The sequence below is a fragment of the Caloenas nicobarica genome, chromosome 3 (genome assembly GCF_036013445.1).
Source record: "Caloenas nicobarica isolate bCalNic1 chromosome 3, bCalNic1.hap1, whole genome shotgun sequence".
NCBI classification, from domain to species: Eukaryota; Metazoa; Chordata; class Aves; order Columbiformes; family Columbidae; genus Caloenas; species Caloenas nicobarica.
The window spans coordinates 121866230-121883519 of NC_088247.1; the positions used below are offsets into that span (position 1 = coordinate 121866230).

Consider the following 17290-nt stretch of genomic DNA (forward strand, 5'->3'; position numbering starts at 1 on the left):
CGGTCTGTCCGCTTGTCAGTCTGTCTGCTCGAGCTCCTGTGGCTGCAGAGCTGGGAGTGGTGGGATTTGAGGAAGTACATTCGAGCTAGTGTAACGCGTCATCTTAAGTTGAGTAATGGTTTAAATGTTTTGAATCCCAAGTCTTATTTAACAGGAGAACGGACCTGTTATGCTTTGATACAAAGAGACACGAGTGTGGTTTTTTTGTTTGTTTTTAACAAGAATTTGATTACAAACACTACCAAAATACAAATTGCGCTTTTTCTACTAAATGCATCTGCAGAGGAAAGTAGCAGTTGTTACTCGATGATCAGTTATACATCGACCCATGTGGCTCTGTGAATTATCACCTTGATTAGGATGGAACTGCTGAATTGCAGAGTTAAAGCTTGTCAAACCCTCCCTTCTGGTTTCAGGCTTTGGTTTTGGTGTGGTTTTTGCTGTTGTTTGTTTGTTTTTCTATTCTCAGACAGGTCCCTTCTCTTCCAGGATATCTTGAACACCGTCATAAAGCACTGCCCACCGTGGTTTTTCTTCCTGGGCTTGCCCGGCTTCACGCTGCTGATCGGGGACTTCATCACGGCGGCAGCCAGGGTGCTGAGCAGCGAGGCGCCCGAGGTGAGCGCAGCCGTGCCGGCCCCTGGGAGCGCCCGCTAACGAGCTCGGGATGTCTGCGCTCCAACAGGTGTCAGCTCGTTAGCGCAACGCCAAACGAGGCTCCTGGGGCAGATACCATGGCAGCCGATGTGCGGAACCGTGGGATGAGGTGGCACGGTGGTGTTGCGGAGGTGTTTCATCAAAAGGCCGAGGTGTGGGAAGTCAGATCCTCGCTAACAGCGCAGCACCTGCACGCTCAAAGCACTGCTTGGGTTTCAGAGTCTCATTAGCTTTTTGCAGTGAGCCGATGTTGAAAACAGGGAGCCCTTTTGGTAATACAGAATTTCTTGCTAAATATCAACACTAATAGAAATGTGATTCTAATTGATTAGATTAGTGATGGGCAAATAAAATAGCAAATCAGCGACAGGATGCCAAAATAAGGGTAAAGGTCTGGCAGTCCTGGGCAAAGCTGGAAAGGTTTGTTGTACATGAAATGCTGGTTCAGGGAGCCCTTTCTGTGCACTTTGGCCAAGTGCTTTTCCTGCCATCTGTGCGGGGACAGGGCTCCCGTGTTTGCGCAGGGCTGGCGTGGGCAGCCCCGCCGCGCTTCTGCCGGCGTCCTCACAGAGTTTACGGCCGTTCTGACATCTCTGGAAAAAACCCATCAGCCTGGTCATTGATCCAAGGCTTAAAGTGCTAATAAGAAATGAAAACTTCATTTTCCATGGGAAAAGAAACAAACCAACCAACCCAACCAAACAAAAACCAACACAACACCGCCTTCCGTTTCTCCTGCAAGCATAAAATGTAGTGTGCGTTGCATTTTCAACGTTACGCAAGGTTATATAGCAGTACTTAGTGCGTTTATGGCTCATGCCTTCTTGCTTTTGATGGTTTTATTGAAGTAGGAATCTCTCTACACATGTTTATCATGTGTGCAGTTGGTTTGAGTGCATTGTGCTGCCGTTTGTGTCCCACAACCAGTTAATAGTGGTGCTGGGTTAGTGCTTAAAATTCTCACTCAGCTTTTCTTTAGGTTGTCCTGTATTTTGTGTTGACACCAAATCGCTGATAGTTGGATTGTGTAATGACAGAGGAGGTGTTAAAAATGTAGAATACGTGTAGGAGCAGGGCTAGGTCCCTGCTGGAGGAGAAGCTCAGCCTCAGAAATGGGCAGAGCTCACAGCAGCAGAGCATGAGCAGGTCAGGATTTGTTAGGCGCAGCTTTGTGCTGCTGCCGCTGGAGTTGGAAAGGAAGAGGTACCAGGACGTGTTCCTCAGGCCACTGGAATCGTTGCGTTGTGAGTACAGCGCACCGAGTGTTGATGGTGACAAACACCAGCCCCAGCGCTCAGGTCATTTCCATAACTTGATGAAGCTTTCATTGTTATGAATATTTTTGTCTGCTTCTCCTTCGTTAGGCTCCCCGCTCAGAAGCTCACACCATCCTTGGTTCTCTCGTTTGCTTTCCAAATATCTACCAAGAAATCCCACTCTTACGGCCCGTTTCAGAATCCGGTGAAATCATCGCAGGAACTGCAGATGTGAAGGTAAAGTCACGTTTTATTAGTAAATCCTTGTGCGACCTAATGTATTTTTCATATATAGTCACTTCATTTTTACCGTGCACTTTTTGTTTAAAGTATAAACCCCTCCTTCTCCTCAAAACCCCCCAGCTGCACACATTACTTGTACTTATTTGATAAGCATTGCTTTGCTTAACGTGCACCATAAAATTAACAAAGCTTAGATACTGCAAATTACATTTTACTTTCAAGGAGAGTGAACTGGCTGTGATCAAATGTGATGTTTTCCAGCCAGATGCCTGTCAGGTCAATTCATTAAACGATGTTGGTGGTGTTATTTAAAGTGTCCACTCATTATATCTGTGTACATTAGCTTGTCCTATCAGACATGCGGGGTGTGCAGAACGGGAGATGTTTTTTGTGTTATTGGTATTATAGTGAAATGTTAAGAAAATTCCACTATTAGACAGAACTTACGTGAGTAGTTTTTTTGCTGAGAATTAGTTTCAGTGGAACACCCTGAGACTGAAACAGCTTTAAATAAAGTGGATGTATGAAAAAGTCGCTTATTCTAATTTATCTTATTATTTTAGTGCTACCTCATAAATATTTTATTGAAGAATGCTACAGAGGAGCCAAGTGAAGCTGCAAGGTAAAATAGCGAGTAAAAGAAAAACTGGGAAAGTCTCTTTTTTTTTTTTTCCGTGCTTGTACAGCTGAGTTGTTACTGCTGCCTTGTGGTTTGCTGCCGTTTGGATGAGTTCTTCACTTTAGGCCTATTGAGTGAGGTTCACTCCATATCGTGAGGGTGTTGACCTGTTCTGTGACCTGAGAGAGGGAAAAGAGAGACCGCATCTTTGTGCATTTCTTTCTTTTTTTTTTTTTTTCCGATATTCTTCTGAAAGTTCTGACCAAACCACTTCTTCTTTTTGCAAAGGTGCATAGCCATTTGTGGCCTTGGCCTCTGGATCTGTGAAGAGCTAACGCAGTGCACAAACCATCCCCAAGTGAAGGAGGCAATCAATGTCATAGGTGTGACACTGAAGGTATTACTGTGACAGTCTCTAATCAATAAACATTGTGTAAAAAAGGTATTTTCATTTTTTAAAAATAATAGCTGGTTATACGGACCACAGTCTGCTGGGTTGTCTGGATATTTTATTTGGCCTTTAATTATCTTTTCTTGTCTTCCAGTTCTCTAATAAACTGGTAGCTCAGGTAGCCTGTGATGTTCTTCAGCTGCTGGTTTCTTATTGGCAAAAGCTTCAGAAGTACGAATCCTCTCTGTCCAGAAAAATCACTGAAGTATGTCAGTTTCTTTAAAACGTTTGTATGGAAATTGTATGTAAAATAGTTTTCTTAATTCCTTACTTGAGCCACCCTAATTGCGACTTCGTTAACGTTTTCTTTCCTCTGCAGCTCTAGTTAGGTGATGTATTTGCTGGAGTCCTAGGACTGGCGTGCTTCTCTTGTTTGTAGTGATTTATTTCCAAAATCCTCAGTAAACCTTGGTTTCACTTGGACGTTGTTTTCCAAGGGCAGTTAGATGCTCCCAGGACAATTCACCCTTTGTCGTACCCTTTTCAAACGAAGTTCATGCTCTGTCTTTAATAGTGAAAGAAGTTAAATGTCTTTCTGGGATTTTTTCTGTTTCAATGCAGATCCTGGTGGCCACTATCGCGTTTCTTTTGCCGAGCGCTGAATACTCCTCCGTGGAAGCAGATAAGAAGGTGCGTCACTGCCAGGAGCAGTCTGCATTCTTACTTTGTGCGCTTCGGGACGGGCATTGAATGAATTCACTTTGAACCAGAGTTGTGTGTTAAACTTTCAAACTCGTACCTTTAAGTTGGACTGAATTTAATAGAATATACCTAAAAACTGCGTCGCACGTTTCTGTTTAGTTTATAGTTTCGTTGCTGCTTTGCTTGCTGGACTGGTGCATGGCGTTACCCATGAAAGTGCTGCTGGAGCCGGTGTCTGCGGGTGCTCTGGAAGATCAACACGCATCCAAAGCGCCTTTGCTGGACTACATTTACAGAGTGAGTATGAGGAATGAACGGGATTTATTGCGTCCAGGTGTTTAGAGGTGCCTTTCACAGATCCTGTTGGGCACAGGAGCATTTTTAGCAAGCTGTGGAATATCATCAATTCTCACAGTTGGAGCAGAACTCATACAGATGAGAAGTTAACAATGTAAAATGTTGAGAAGATCAGAGATGTAGAATAGACAGGATGGTGAAGAGAGAAAGGTAAAATGCTTAAAATAGCGAGCCACTGAAAATAATTTTTGGAGAAATATTTGAATTATTTGAAATGGGCTGGAGTCCTGAAGTGAGCTGTTAAAGTATGAAATAAGTGCTGACAAAGAGCATTATTTTAAAAATGCTGTATTTAGATGTAGATGGTTTTTGTAGCGTGTCCTGGCTTTCACGATGTAAAAAGGGCGGTGGGTCACTCACTGAACACATTAATTGGGGACTGTAGTGTACACGGTCACTTCTCACCATCCTGCTGTCCCCGCAGGTCCTGCACTGCTGCGTGAATGGCTCCAGCACCTACACGCAGCAAAACCACTACGTGCTGAGCCTGGCGGATCTCTCCTCCAGCGATTACGACCCGTTCTTGCCGCTGGGGAATGTCCGGAGCTCGGAGCCGGCCCAGTGCCCCTGCGCCACGGACCTGGGCAACCTGCTCACCGTCGCCGAGGGTAAGAGCTGGCGGAGCCCGGGGACGAGCAGCTTCCCAGGTTCTGTCTCTGCCTCCAAAACATGCTCATCTTCACTCTGTGTGCAAGCCGTGCCTGGAAAACTGGGCAGCGCCCTTTTTTAGCGCCTTTCAGTTGCCTCTGTCATAGGATGTTTGAGTTTGCTGCTGACATCGTGCATTAGGAGAATCACAGGAGAAGGAAAATGACACTGTGCTGCTGTATGGCGAGAAATTTGCACAGAGGATAGACCAAGAAGCTGGTTTTGCCTTTGGTGCTGCTTATAATTTAGTACAGAGAATTAAATTCAACAAATAGGCCCCAAATCAAACTTCTTTCAGAAGCGTGCAGCTGCCCTTGAATTTTTTCAGTAGAAAAGACTCCATTGTAACAGCTAATTTGCCTTTTTGGAGTGATGTGAGAAGAACATGTATGATTTGGACCAAATTCTGCAGCTGCATAAATATGCCATTCCTGCCGATTGACAATCTACCTGTGTCTAAAGTGGAAAGAGATTATTTGCATCTAGGAATGTTATGTTACTAACTTTATTTAAAGTCAGCTTAGAAGTGTGCATCGAAACTTACGGAATAATGTATCTCCAAGTGATTTATCATGGAGATCATCTTTATTTCAAGCACTTGTTAAAAATAGCCTTTAAACCAATGGCTGGTCAACTATCGATTAGGTCCATTTTAAGTAATTTCATGTACTAATATGCTTTAACGTGTTTCTGCGGAAGAATCAAAAGTACAGATGCAATATGAAGTTGTGCAAGATAATTTTGGATTGACAGTGATGCTTTGAAATAGAATTTTCTGGTTTTGATACTGTACTATTTTTCAATCCTACCACTTATTTTCTTTGATTCTGTGTATGTACTTTTAGTTTTAACAAAAGGTTAAAACCATTAAAACCTATTCTACACAGATTTCTTGCTGAGTAAGGTGTGTCGTGAATAGCAGAAAGATAAAGTTACGTGTCAGGTACATTTGGTGTTTTAGGTAGAATGAGATGTTTCTCATCTTGAATATGCTAATGCCCTACAAGTTCTTTGGTTTGCTTGTTTTTGAAGAAGATTAATTCAGAGATTTACTACTGGGAGATTCAAGAATAGAATAAAGAGCCTTTTTTATGAGAGGAGGCTGAAGAATTTTGGCTTTTTGGGGCTAGTAAAACGCTGAAGGGCAAGCTTCTGAAATGTGACAGAAATTTGCAGGTGCTCTTTTTAATTACCTCTTGCTGCTCTTATTGAACTATGATCTTTTCCTTGATCATTTTAGAGAAGAGGAGGAGGAACTTGGAACTGATACCCTTAACGGCACGGATGGTGATGACCCACCTGGTGAACCACCTGAGCCACTACCCGCTGAGCGGGGGCCCGGCCGTCCTGCACAGCCTGCTGAGCGAGAACCACGACAACTCCTACGTGGAGGCCTCCGAGCTGTCCTCGGAAGTCTTCCGCAGCCCCAACCTGCAGCTCTTCGTCTTCAACGACAGCACGCTCATCTCCTACCTCCAGATCCCTGCCGAGAAGAAGCCGGGCCCTGAGCCAGCCGCAGCCCCCTCGGACGTGAGAGTGATTGTCCGGGACATCTCGGGGAAGTACTCGTGGGATGGCAGGGTGCTGTACGGCCCACTGGAGGGCTGCCTGCCGCGGCACCGCGCACCCAGCACCTTCGCCATCTCAGGAAACCCCGAGTGCCACTTCATTTCCCGGAAAGACATTTCTCAGGCGGAAGAAGGAGAAGATGCTCTGGACCAGCTGCTGGAGCAGATTGGGAGCACCAGTCCAGAGTGCCTCCTGCATCCCCAGCGCAAGCTGAACGAGCCGTCGCCACCGCCCTTCGGCATGAGCTACGACCAGGAGAATGCCATCACTGAGGCGCTGATGAGGCAGAGTGCCCAGGAAACGGAGTATATATTGAAACGCAGCTCAGACCTCAGCATGAAAGTGGCCCGGCAAGAGCCACCACGTCCTGCTGAACCGCAGGCATCCTTCTATTTCTGTCGGCTCCTGCTGAATGACTTGGGGATGAACTCCTGGGACAGAAGGTAGGCGGAGCGGGTCCACAATGTGTCTACAGGCCTCCTGCTCTTCTCACTTGTACTCCTAAGCGTGTACACGCTTAAGAAAGGGAGAACCATATAGCTAGGTGGTAGTCAGAGCATGCTGCTGAACTTCTACGTAGACCTGGTCCAGGGACTGTTTCAAATAGACATCTGCAGGTTGTTTATAATAATAATTTTTAAAAGTCATTTGAGTCATGTTAATCTGATTCCTTTCTCTTAGCTATTTGAGTGAGGAAAATATTGTGTCTGTATCGTTGCATTTTCCTTCAAATCTTTTTTTTTATCTATATATTTATAGAAAAAGCTTTCATCTTCTTAAGAAAAATTCAAAATTACTACGAGAACTGAAAAATCTGGATTCACGACAATGGTACGTAATGTTTACTAAACACACCATTGGTAAGGTTAGTGTTTCCAGAGAAAGAATGTCACCAAACCCAAAAGTTCATTACAGTCGCATGTGCTAGCAATACAAATATTTGTATGAAAAATGGATTGTCTGTTTCTAAAGAGTTCTGTAGCCTAGACAGAGAAGCTGTTTTCACTGATACCATACACATAGAAGTCAAAATCAGTAGCAAATCACAAGACACAGCAACCTATTTCCTATTTTCTTTAGCTGGGAGGGGAGGGAAGAAGTTCCAACGTTTTTTGTGGCCTCAGCTCCCATGAAGCGCCGTGTTCTGCAGAGGAATGCCTGTGTCAGAGCAGTATCTTAGGGGCAATCTCCATTCAACTGCTCTGCAGCCAGGCAGCGGCTGGTTTGCTTTTCATTATTTGACATTACAGCTATTTGAAAAACATCTGCAGCATTGCAGAGTTCCCCTTTGCTTGTATCCCAAAAATTTTCATACCAAATCCGCTTGGCTCGTTTTGAAAGAAGCCAACAGCCACTGTCAGGCTCGTAAAACTCAACCCAGGGTCTGAAAGTCAATAATATTTTTTCTTTCTAATGTATCATCACCCTATGGTTAAAATTCTGTAGGTGAGTGATGGCCCCGTTAACACCTGTGTGCTCTGTGGCTGGCAAGGCTGCACAGGTGTGAGTAATTAACCCAGACTGCTCATCAGTTGTTTTGCTGATGCACGGCAGGAACAGGCTGTTCTGCTCTCTGAGTGGTGGTGTCTGCAGCCTGGTCCTGGGGAAACAACTGGTCAAAATCCAGTTCTGCAGCTGAAACGGGGAGATGTGTTTGTGTGTGTGGAAGGAACGGACAGGTAGAGTTAAACCTGTTCATAGCTTCTGGGTGCAGGTGATCTAAAAAATAATTTTGAGCTCGAACTTGTTTAACTTCCATCGTTGATGTGATTGCAGCCGCGAAACCCACAAGATTGCAGTGTTCTACATTGCAGAAGGCCAGGAGGACAAGTCCTCCATCCTCTCCAACGCCAGGGGAAGCCAGGCCTACGAAGACTTTGTGGCTGGGCTGGGCTGGGAGGTAAGAGTCAGAAATTTAGGCGAGCTAACATACGTGATCTGGAGACCTACGAACATCAGTGTAAACCAGTTAGAATAGGTAAATGGAAAACAAACTACTTGTATTGCGGTGTGTTCTTTAATTCTCAAAAGGAAAAAAAAAGATACATTTTAATACGTGTTCACATTTAGCAGTACTTAGATTGCCTTTTAGCAGAGTTGTGGTGATCCACGTGCTGCTTGTGGATGAACACATCCTGCCTGTTTCTGAGGGACAGGCTGTGCTGCAGGGGACATTTCTGCTTCCTGCACGTGCATCCTTAAGAGCTATAACATAATTTTTCCTTAATTTTAGCTCCTTTTAGCCCTTTATGTGGTCAGACCCCTTACCCAACCACAGGACTGTTCTACGACGGATGAAAACGTTTGGTTTTAGTTTGCATTGTTGAAATGGTGTGTCAGTAACCTAAATGACATGAACATGTATATTTTTTTAAATGTCTAGTAGCTGCGTTTCATGTTTAAGGATTTAATTCTAGAGCGGTAAATTCACCAAGCCTTGATAGAGAAATAAATACTGATTATTCATCAGGCTTTTCAAATTTCATCTAATGATGACTTTCACTCTATCAGGTTGATCTTTCGACACACGGCGGGTTCATGGGTGGCCTGCAGCGCAACGGCAGCACGGGACAGACGGCGCCCTATTATGCTACCTCCACCGTGGAAATCATCTTTCACGTGTCTACAAGAATGCCATCAGACTCAGACGATTCACTGACCAAAAAGGTAAATAATTTGCTGTAGTTGTCTGTAGTCTTAAGTGCTTAAATTAAAGTTTAAACTGAAAGCAGCCTGTGTTAGCAGGTCCGAGCTGGCCATCTTTGCTGTGCCGCGTGCTGCTCTGCAGCCAGATTATCTGAATTAAATGGCATCTAAATTCTGGATTCTGAAACATAATTAACATTTCCATGGTAGCCTTGAATACTACCATTAGTAATAATATTAGCAATAATTTCATTTGTGTGTTGTCTGCCTGCCAAAACTTGTCGTTTGGTAGAACAAAACAACCAAATGCAGCATAATAAAACCTTACAGCTGGATTGTCCAGTGTGTAACAGAAAAGTGAAAGAGAAGCGACAAGCACAGTACCCAAAGCAGCCAGCTGATATTTAAAGCCATTATGTGGTTATTCACAATTCTGACAAGCAGACTCGGCTGCAAAGATGGCAGAAGCCAGCCCAGAGTGGTGTTGGTATCGGTACGTAGTCGTTTGTCTTTACTAACAAGGAGTGATTTGAGATTACGGTGCTTGCCAACTGCTGCTTACAGTCAAAGAAGATTTTAGGTGCCTACCAAATCTTTGCCTTTTTAATTAGGATTGGCAATTTGTCCCACGTAGGTTGTTAATGTGCGTTAATAATGCTACTACAGCCACCCAGCCTACCATGTGAGGCTATTGTGCTCTGAAAATTATCTATAAGTATGTCACTGGGTGATTGCATTTGTTGTCCAGTTTCAAGATAACATGTGCTTTTCCTCAAAATACAAAGGTGGAATTTCTGACTACCAGTCCTGAAAACTTGCCCATCATTTAATAATAAAGCTAAATCTTTTTTCCTTTTTATTGTAATGTCTGTCATTAAAAAAAAGTCAACAAAATTACATGTTTCTCTTTATGTATGCAACTCATTATCTTCATGTTAGTGGATTTACATGGCTATGGAAAAAAATAATCTGAGTATTTTAGGGTAGAGAAGTAGGGCTGTGGTATGTTTTAAGAGGCTGTATAGTCTCTATCACTTCACCAAGGTAGGACTACTTGTATTTTAATTGTCCTGGCCAATATTTATCTAGCTGGTAGTTAAAAACTCCAGTGATGAATGCTTTACAGTTTCCCTAGGCAACGTGTTCCTATGCTCCACTTTTTGTACCATGAGAAAATTTTTTGTAGCATCTATTTTGCTTCAATTTAAGCCCATTTATTCTTACCCTATTCCGCATGGATATGGAGAACGGATTATTTTGCAGCAGACTTATTTATGTTTGAGAGCTGCTACCGTGTCTTTCCCAGTTTTATTTTTCCTACACAAATTGTGGTCGTTTAGCCTAATCTTGCGTTGTAAGCCATGGCTCCTGGATGTTATGTTAGCATAGCAGAGGCAGTGCAATATCGTCTGGCTGTTGAGTAATACGGACCTGGGAAAGCAGAGAGCTCAGGCTGACAGGGCTACCACAGGGGGAAAAACGGGGTTTAATTGCCAGTGGTCTATTTTACTAATTCCCCTAATTCCCACCCACGTTAGGGATTAACGCAGACATTGAGAGAGTCTGGTTATTCTATTTAATTGTCTTCCCGGCGTTTGCTTTAAGAGAATTCTTTGTGAGAAAGAAAAAGCAAAAGCATTTAGTAGTCGCCAGCCTCCAAGTCTTGAAGTGCTAGGAAACAAGGCCAGCTCCAGTACAAATTATCCACAGAAAATACCGCAAAATAATTGCTTTAAGACTTTAAAAAAACCCCTTAAATCTGCTATAGGAGCGGAACCCCGCAGGGATCAAACCGCGTGTTGTGTGAAGGGAACAAAGCTGTGAGCAGGCGGATGGAGCTGGGGAGCTGGCCCGGCTGGGAGCGCCGGGGCACCAGGTGACTTTGAGGTCTCGTGACGGTACAGCCTTCCAGGGCTCCTGCCCGCAACGGTTCTGTTCCGTTTGGCACAGCTCTTCTGTGAGCAAGCGTGTGTTTCTGTGCAAATTAGCATAGACTTCTTAACAAATTTTACAAAACTGCACCAGAGGACAGAGGCAAGATGCTGTTAGAAGCACTGTCAGATTTCTGGAGGATTGGTAGTTCTCCGATTCTTTGAAAATGCTGATGGATGGCCTAGCCTGCGTTCGAAACCGGTGTTTTGAGCATGAGTGGGTATCCAAACCATTTCATCCTGCTAGAACTCTTACAACCCTACAAGCGTCAGTTTTTGACACATCACTGGTGCTGTCCAGCGGCGGGGGCCCTGTGCCGAAACACGTGAAGGCAAGGACACCGACGCTGTACGACACCGATCCCCAGGCTGCAGGAGTCCCCTGCTGGTCTTGGCAGCCCTTGCGCGTGCAGAGCACAACTGGCATGTGCTGGACGAGAGACACGTGCCCGCCTGCAACATGCTCTTAAGCAAGAGGAAAATGTGTTTATTTCCCCCGCTTGTCGATGCTGCCCTTGCGAATTCTGCAATACCTGGTCAAGAGTTGTGATTAAACACAACGTTGCTTCTGAGATTGTGGCAGCTCTCGGGATCATTGCGAGTATTTTAACGCTTCTGCTTGCTCACTGAACAGCTGGTGCACGCTGGGCTTGAATCCTCACCTCAGATTATAGGGGCGGTATGTCCAGGTCACAAAAATTATTTTATGTTTATTACTTCGCTCTGTTAATGCTGTGTTTTCACAGCAGCATGTGAGGGGAAGGCAGATTATGATGTTGCCGTTCAGTACCTGCTCCATTTAACGCTTGCTGCAGTAGAACTCAGTATGGTGTGAGAGGACAGTGTTACTGGGAGGAGAAAATCTTACCGTGCTGCCAATCAGGGTGCAGTGGGGGCCACAACATTTTTTTTTTCCTTGCCTTCCCCCTGCTTCCATCAGATAGGGTTGCATGGATACTATCTGGGATCTAAGGTCCCCCTTATCTCTGAATATGTCATTTCTGTGGTTCCTTCGCTGCTTGTTTTGCCTCCAGCCGGCAGAAAGAATTCAATGCGGCTCCGTGAGCCTGGCTTGTGCGCGGAGCTGAACAGAAGGTCTGACCACCTGCTGGCCAGGGAAGCGGTGCAGCAGGCCATAAATTCTGGGGCTGGGGAATTAAGCAGATGCAGCAATTTCTCTTAAATATGTTATTATGGTTCTTTATTTTTACTGAACACAAGAGGATAAATTCATTTCTGGTATGAACTCACAAGAATAAGTGCACTTCCACTGAGGATGAACTCGGCCCCTTATTTTTGTGCAGTATGGTTGTAATTGGCAGTTTGTATTCCTTTATTTGACATATATGCTGACATATTATATTGCTCATTTGGGGTGGGAGGGAGGGAAGGAAAGAAAAAACCCTCCAAATAAGTCTTAGCCCTGGAAGAAATCTTTTTCTAGTGGAACAATCAAAATTCAGGTGATATCTTTTGCTGCCGTAGGGTTCAGCATTGTGGCTTCTAAATTTTTTTCATCTGTCTTGTGGCAAGAATGAAAATCAATCATAGTAACAGCATCCTACCTTCCTGTGTCTTGTTCCACCTAAATTGTACCTAACAGTTTGAAAATGAGCTACAAAATTTTTAAGTGATTTATTCCATCTCCTCCATTGTCATAGCAGAACTTTTTCAATTCAGAAATCTGGTTGCAACCCCACACTGAACTCTTGCTCCTTCGCTGCAGAAATTTGTTAGCTGGGGCTAGATTAGATTTTTAGCAGCTAATCTAGCTGCTGTAGGGGTTCGCAAAGTGGGGACAGAGCTGTGCTATTGGATTTGTCCAATTCATTTGACTCCAGGACTATAATTGCACTTATGTCTTACAAGGCTTTTATAGCCTAGGGCTGGCGAGCAGCAGAAAAACAAATTGGCAGTGATACAGTACGAGTGAAAGGGAATGAAAGGCGCACATTATCAGTCTCCAGGCAGCGCTGCTCTGGCAGGAAGTTTCCTGCTTAATTTACAAATAAAACTTAGATTTTCGGATGGGTCCGCTGTCAGGCAGACAATGGGGACGTCAGGCCCGGCCGTTCCTCCCGCAGCAGCAGCAGCCGCGCTCCCCGCGAGCAGGAATTCTTGCGCCAAGCAGACGACCGCGCTGGGGCCAGCTGGCCGCTAACGCAATTAGCGGGAGGGCAGGCAAGGAAGGACGGACGGACGGGGTCAGGCGGGCGGTGGGTGCGCGGAGCTGGGACGCACGGAGCACATCCCGCCCGCCAGAGCCGTGTGCTGGGCCGGGGAGCCGTGCGGCCCGGAGCGGGGTGTTCTGTGATGTGCAGGCTGGAAACGCACACGCCGTCGGGGAGGAGAAGCAATCGCGGTTCCAAGAGCTGCCTTCCCCAAACAGACATCCTTCGAGTCCGCAATAAACTTAAACATCTGACTGCTCGTGGTTGAGCTGGTCTGTTTGGGTTTGCTTTTTAATATAGATCTTATTTCCTGGCTGCTTTGGGATTTATTTTCCCCCCCCTCACCCCTGTACTGCCTGGGGGGGCGTAGCAGGGGACCAGCTCCAAATGTATCGTCCGTCTTGCTTTGTACCTGTAAGCGATGCTTCCTTGTGTCCTTCAGGGTTCCAGGTCTGCCCCACGGCTTGTATTTTGGATGAGTGATACCGGAAAATAGCAGCTGGTTTGTTGGCACTGATGAGATTATTACAGTGTCTTTTTTCAACGAAATTATCTTTCAAGAACCAATACTTTTGATTAATACCGATTTTATATATGTAACATGATACTTTATAAATGCCATGGTTAAGGGTGTATGACTTGAGAACAACACCAGGCAGTAAGTCAAGGTTTGAAGTGGGTTCCTGGCACGTGCTGGGGATTGTAGCCAAGGTGGGAATTTGTCACCACACCACATTTGCAGAACTTTGAGCATGTAGCCATCTCGTCCTGTCCCGAACACGCTCAGCAAGCCTCGGTTGGTCTAACTTCTGCCTGTTTACTGAGCTTTGTGCTCTTGGATGTGATATAAGTACAAAGTGTATTGGGATTCTTTAGTATGAAAAGTATTTTATTATTATCAGACTAGTTCCTTGTGGTTTAAATGGGGTCTCTTAAGCAATATTTGGACGTATTTTTGAGTGTTTTTCTAGCTATCGATCACTCCAAAAGCAACAGGAGGCCAGGCAGCACACAGCCTCTGTTCTTCAGGGTGCGTTCTTGTAGAAGAGCAGCTGCGGTCACTCTGTGAAACGCCCTGTGCCACTGGACAGTTGCGTCACCTCACAGAAATCTGGTTCCATATTTATTTGCTGGGCTTTTTAAAGCAGAGGTTGCCGAGTCCTGCTGCCGGGGCTTTCTCTGCATTGTGACGCTGGTGCCAGGACTCTCCGGCTGGGTCCTTCCCCGCTCGGCTCTCACAGGACACGGCAATTCCCTGCCCTGCGCCGCCGTCCTCCCGGTACAGCCTGCTGGGCACTGAGCCTTGTGCCGCCCAGGTTCGGGGGTTTTCGGGCTAAACTTTACATCTGGCTTTTAATCACCTCTGAGGTGACCCAGCTGCAGCTGTTCACAGACAGGGAAAGCAGGGTTTGTTGTACATGCAAACTACCGCTTAGTGTTGCGCTGTGATATCGTCAACGTGAGCATCTTCTTGGATGTTGCTTCATTTTTACTGAACAATTAAGAAAATACAAGAGAATGCACAGGAATCAGGATGACCATGAGAACAGCAATTTATACTGATTTTCGCACATGTACGAAGCTCTAGTAATAGTATTTTTAACGTTTCATTGTTTTTATAAGACACAATGGTTTGTATTTTCTTCAAACAGACCTAAAAATGTCTTTTATTCATAGGTGTAAATGAAATACAACTCTTTATCTTCTGTTTCATTTAAACTAAACTGAGAATCTACGTCACTCCGTGAACAGCGTTATTTTGCTCTGCCAGAGTATGAGCTGTAAGCAAAGCTGATGGTTTGAACGTTTTGATTCTCACAAATATTACGTTTTTGCCATGCACAGTTTGCCTCCCAGTACGGAGGAGTGGAAGTCGTTGCTTTTCAAGGCGCTCCCTGGCTCTGCAGAGGGAAGATTCAGCGGTCTGCTGTAGGCTGATAGGAGACACGTTGGGATTATTAGTGGTTATTTACCAAGGAAAATCACTGCCTTTTTTCTCCTCCTTCCCCCCACGCACAGGGACAGTGCCGGAGCAGAGCAATGTTTGGGCTCCTTTGTTCGCTCTGTTGTGCACATTGTTCCAGGGGCTCGCGCCAAATTGGGGGGGTGGGCTTTTAAGCTTTAAGTAGGACTTAAATTCTCTTTATGCTTCAGGCTGGCGTTCTGTGTGTGGATTAAATTTTAACTTTAAAGCTTACAGTTGAAACTATTGTGCGTAGCTTGTACATGATTGCCAAATACTTTTTGCCATCTGTTAGATCACCTCCAGTTCCTCCAGTAACAAAGCAAACACACGGGCTTTCAGATGCATTTTGTATACGTCACATTTAAATTTTATCCATTTTTGATGCAACTCTGCTCCAAATAAAAAGGTAACTCCCACAGTATTTCCCATTCTTCCCAGATATTTTGCTTATGTTTTCAAACAGAACTCCTCTCCGGACAGAGTCAGCAAGGAGAGATTTGTAATAAAATAAATTCAGCAATAGCGGTTCATGATTGAAAGTTTCTTGACATCCTGAGTCAAGGCGTTTCATATTTCTGTGACAGCTACCTTATTTTAGCTGGAATAGGATATTCTGGTGGTTAATGTTTTGCTCTAGTAATTCAGATTTCCATCTCGAATTATTGTAGGTAATGTACATTTACATATCGTGCTAATGGCTAGTTTGATAATTACTTAATTAAGCCATCAGACAACAATGCGTTCTGAAGGCAGCAAATTATTTAGCTGATCTTTTCATGAGCAACTGGAGAAAAACAATATTTTAACTTTTTCCATAATGAAATATTTCTACTATTGAGCATTGTAATTCAATTTGTAAGCCATGACCCCTCATAAACTGTTGTTATCACTCTGATTAATAAAGAGCCAATTTGCTGTTGCAGCTTCGTCACTTGGGAAATGATGAGGTTCACATCGTCTGGTCTGAACACACCAGGAACTACCGCAGAGGCATTATTCCCACCGATTTTGGAGACGTTTTAATTGTTATTTATCCCATGAAGAACCACATGTTTTTCATAGAGATAATGAAGAAACCGGAGGTACGTTTTGGCTGCTCTGTTGGATCTGTCATATGGGTTATGTGAGTGACCAAGGTTTTGTTGCTTACATAAAGCTCAGTGGTTTAGACTTGGGGTTTTTTTGTTCCAGAAAATATGAACTATAGTCTGTTGATCTCAGTCTAAAGATATGCTGGGCAACGAGCTTTTATTTTAAATCTAGAACTATTAGTAGCCATGGAAATGGCTACTAGTTCAGTTTATATTCATGCTTAGCGCTTAAGGAAATATTTCAAAATTCTCAGGAGTTATTGTACAAATAACAGTGTTTAAAATCATTGTGAATTTCCAATGTGAGGCAATAAAAGCAAAATAATAAAGGTTTAAGTTCCTTATTTGCTATTAATTCACTCCATACGGCTTTGTTAGTGTTGTACATAGGGCACTGTGCATAACCTCGCATGTTTTTGAGACCGTCATCACAATCGGACTCAGTGGGATGGTGTTGGCATTGGACGTCCTTACATCAAACTAAGTATTTGACGCTTAGTGTTTTCTGTTTAAATCATTGTTATGCAACCACATTTTAGACATGTTTTGGAAATAATGATTTTTTTTTTTTTCCTTTGCCAAATATCAGGGGTGTGTGCATGTACATCTGCGCATATGTATAAAAAAAAAGCTACTTAAATGCTTGTCTGTTACATTATGGATGCAAAAATGTATATAAAATACACTTCATGAAAGTAATCAGTGTGACAAATACCATTTCCCTTAAATGAGGGACGGTGTTTGTCCAAGAGAATAACCAGCAGTGGAAAAATGCACACACCAGAGGACAAATTTACCAGCTGCATACAATACTTTTTGAATTGTGAGTGACGGAGCTTTTATCCATTAACAACCAGTGGTTTGCCAGTAGACGTTTCCAACTTGCAAATTTGTTATATATTGAAGTGTAAAGGGTTTTTACTCTATGCTTGATTTTTGAGCACTGCAATTCACCTCTTGGAAATTTTAGCATTTACTGTTCCATCGGGAAAATCAGGATTTAGCGTTATGAACCTGCTTGAAAATTCTGCGAACCAATGGAG

General features: G+C 44.0%; 1 protein-coding gene across 3 annotated transcripts in view; it reads left to right on the top strand.

The window, feature by feature from the left end:
* The window catches only part of RALGAPA2 (Ral GTPase activating protein catalytic subunit alpha 2), a 94306-nt gene that overhangs the window by 41546 nt on the left and 35470 nt on the right, over positions 1 to 17290 (top strand). For all 3 annotated transcript variants that reach the window (XM_065633074.1, XM_065633072.1, XM_065633073.1), the window contains 13 exons: positions 490 to 618; positions 2022 to 2150; positions 2720 to 2778; positions 3064 to 3172; positions 3321 to 3431; positions 3788 to 3856; positions 4028 to 4165; positions 4650 to 4833; positions 6114 to 6885; positions 7202 to 7273; positions 8219 to 8342; positions 8954 to 9109; positions 16080 to 16238. In XM_065633074.1, the coding sequence (XP_065489146.1) occupies positions 490 to 618; positions 2022 to 2150; positions 2720 to 2778; positions 3064 to 3172; positions 3321 to 3431; positions 3788 to 3856; positions 4028 to 4165; positions 4650 to 4833; positions 6114 to 6885; positions 7202 to 7273; positions 8219 to 8342; positions 8954 to 9109; positions 16080 to 16238 (2211 nt within the window). The remainder of the gene's footprint in view (positions 1 to 489; positions 619 to 2021; positions 2151 to 2719; positions 2779 to 3063; positions 3173 to 3320; positions 3432 to 3787; positions 3857 to 4027; positions 4166 to 4649; positions 4834 to 6113; positions 6886 to 7201; positions 7274 to 8218; positions 8343 to 8953; positions 9110 to 16079; positions 16239 to 17290) is intronic.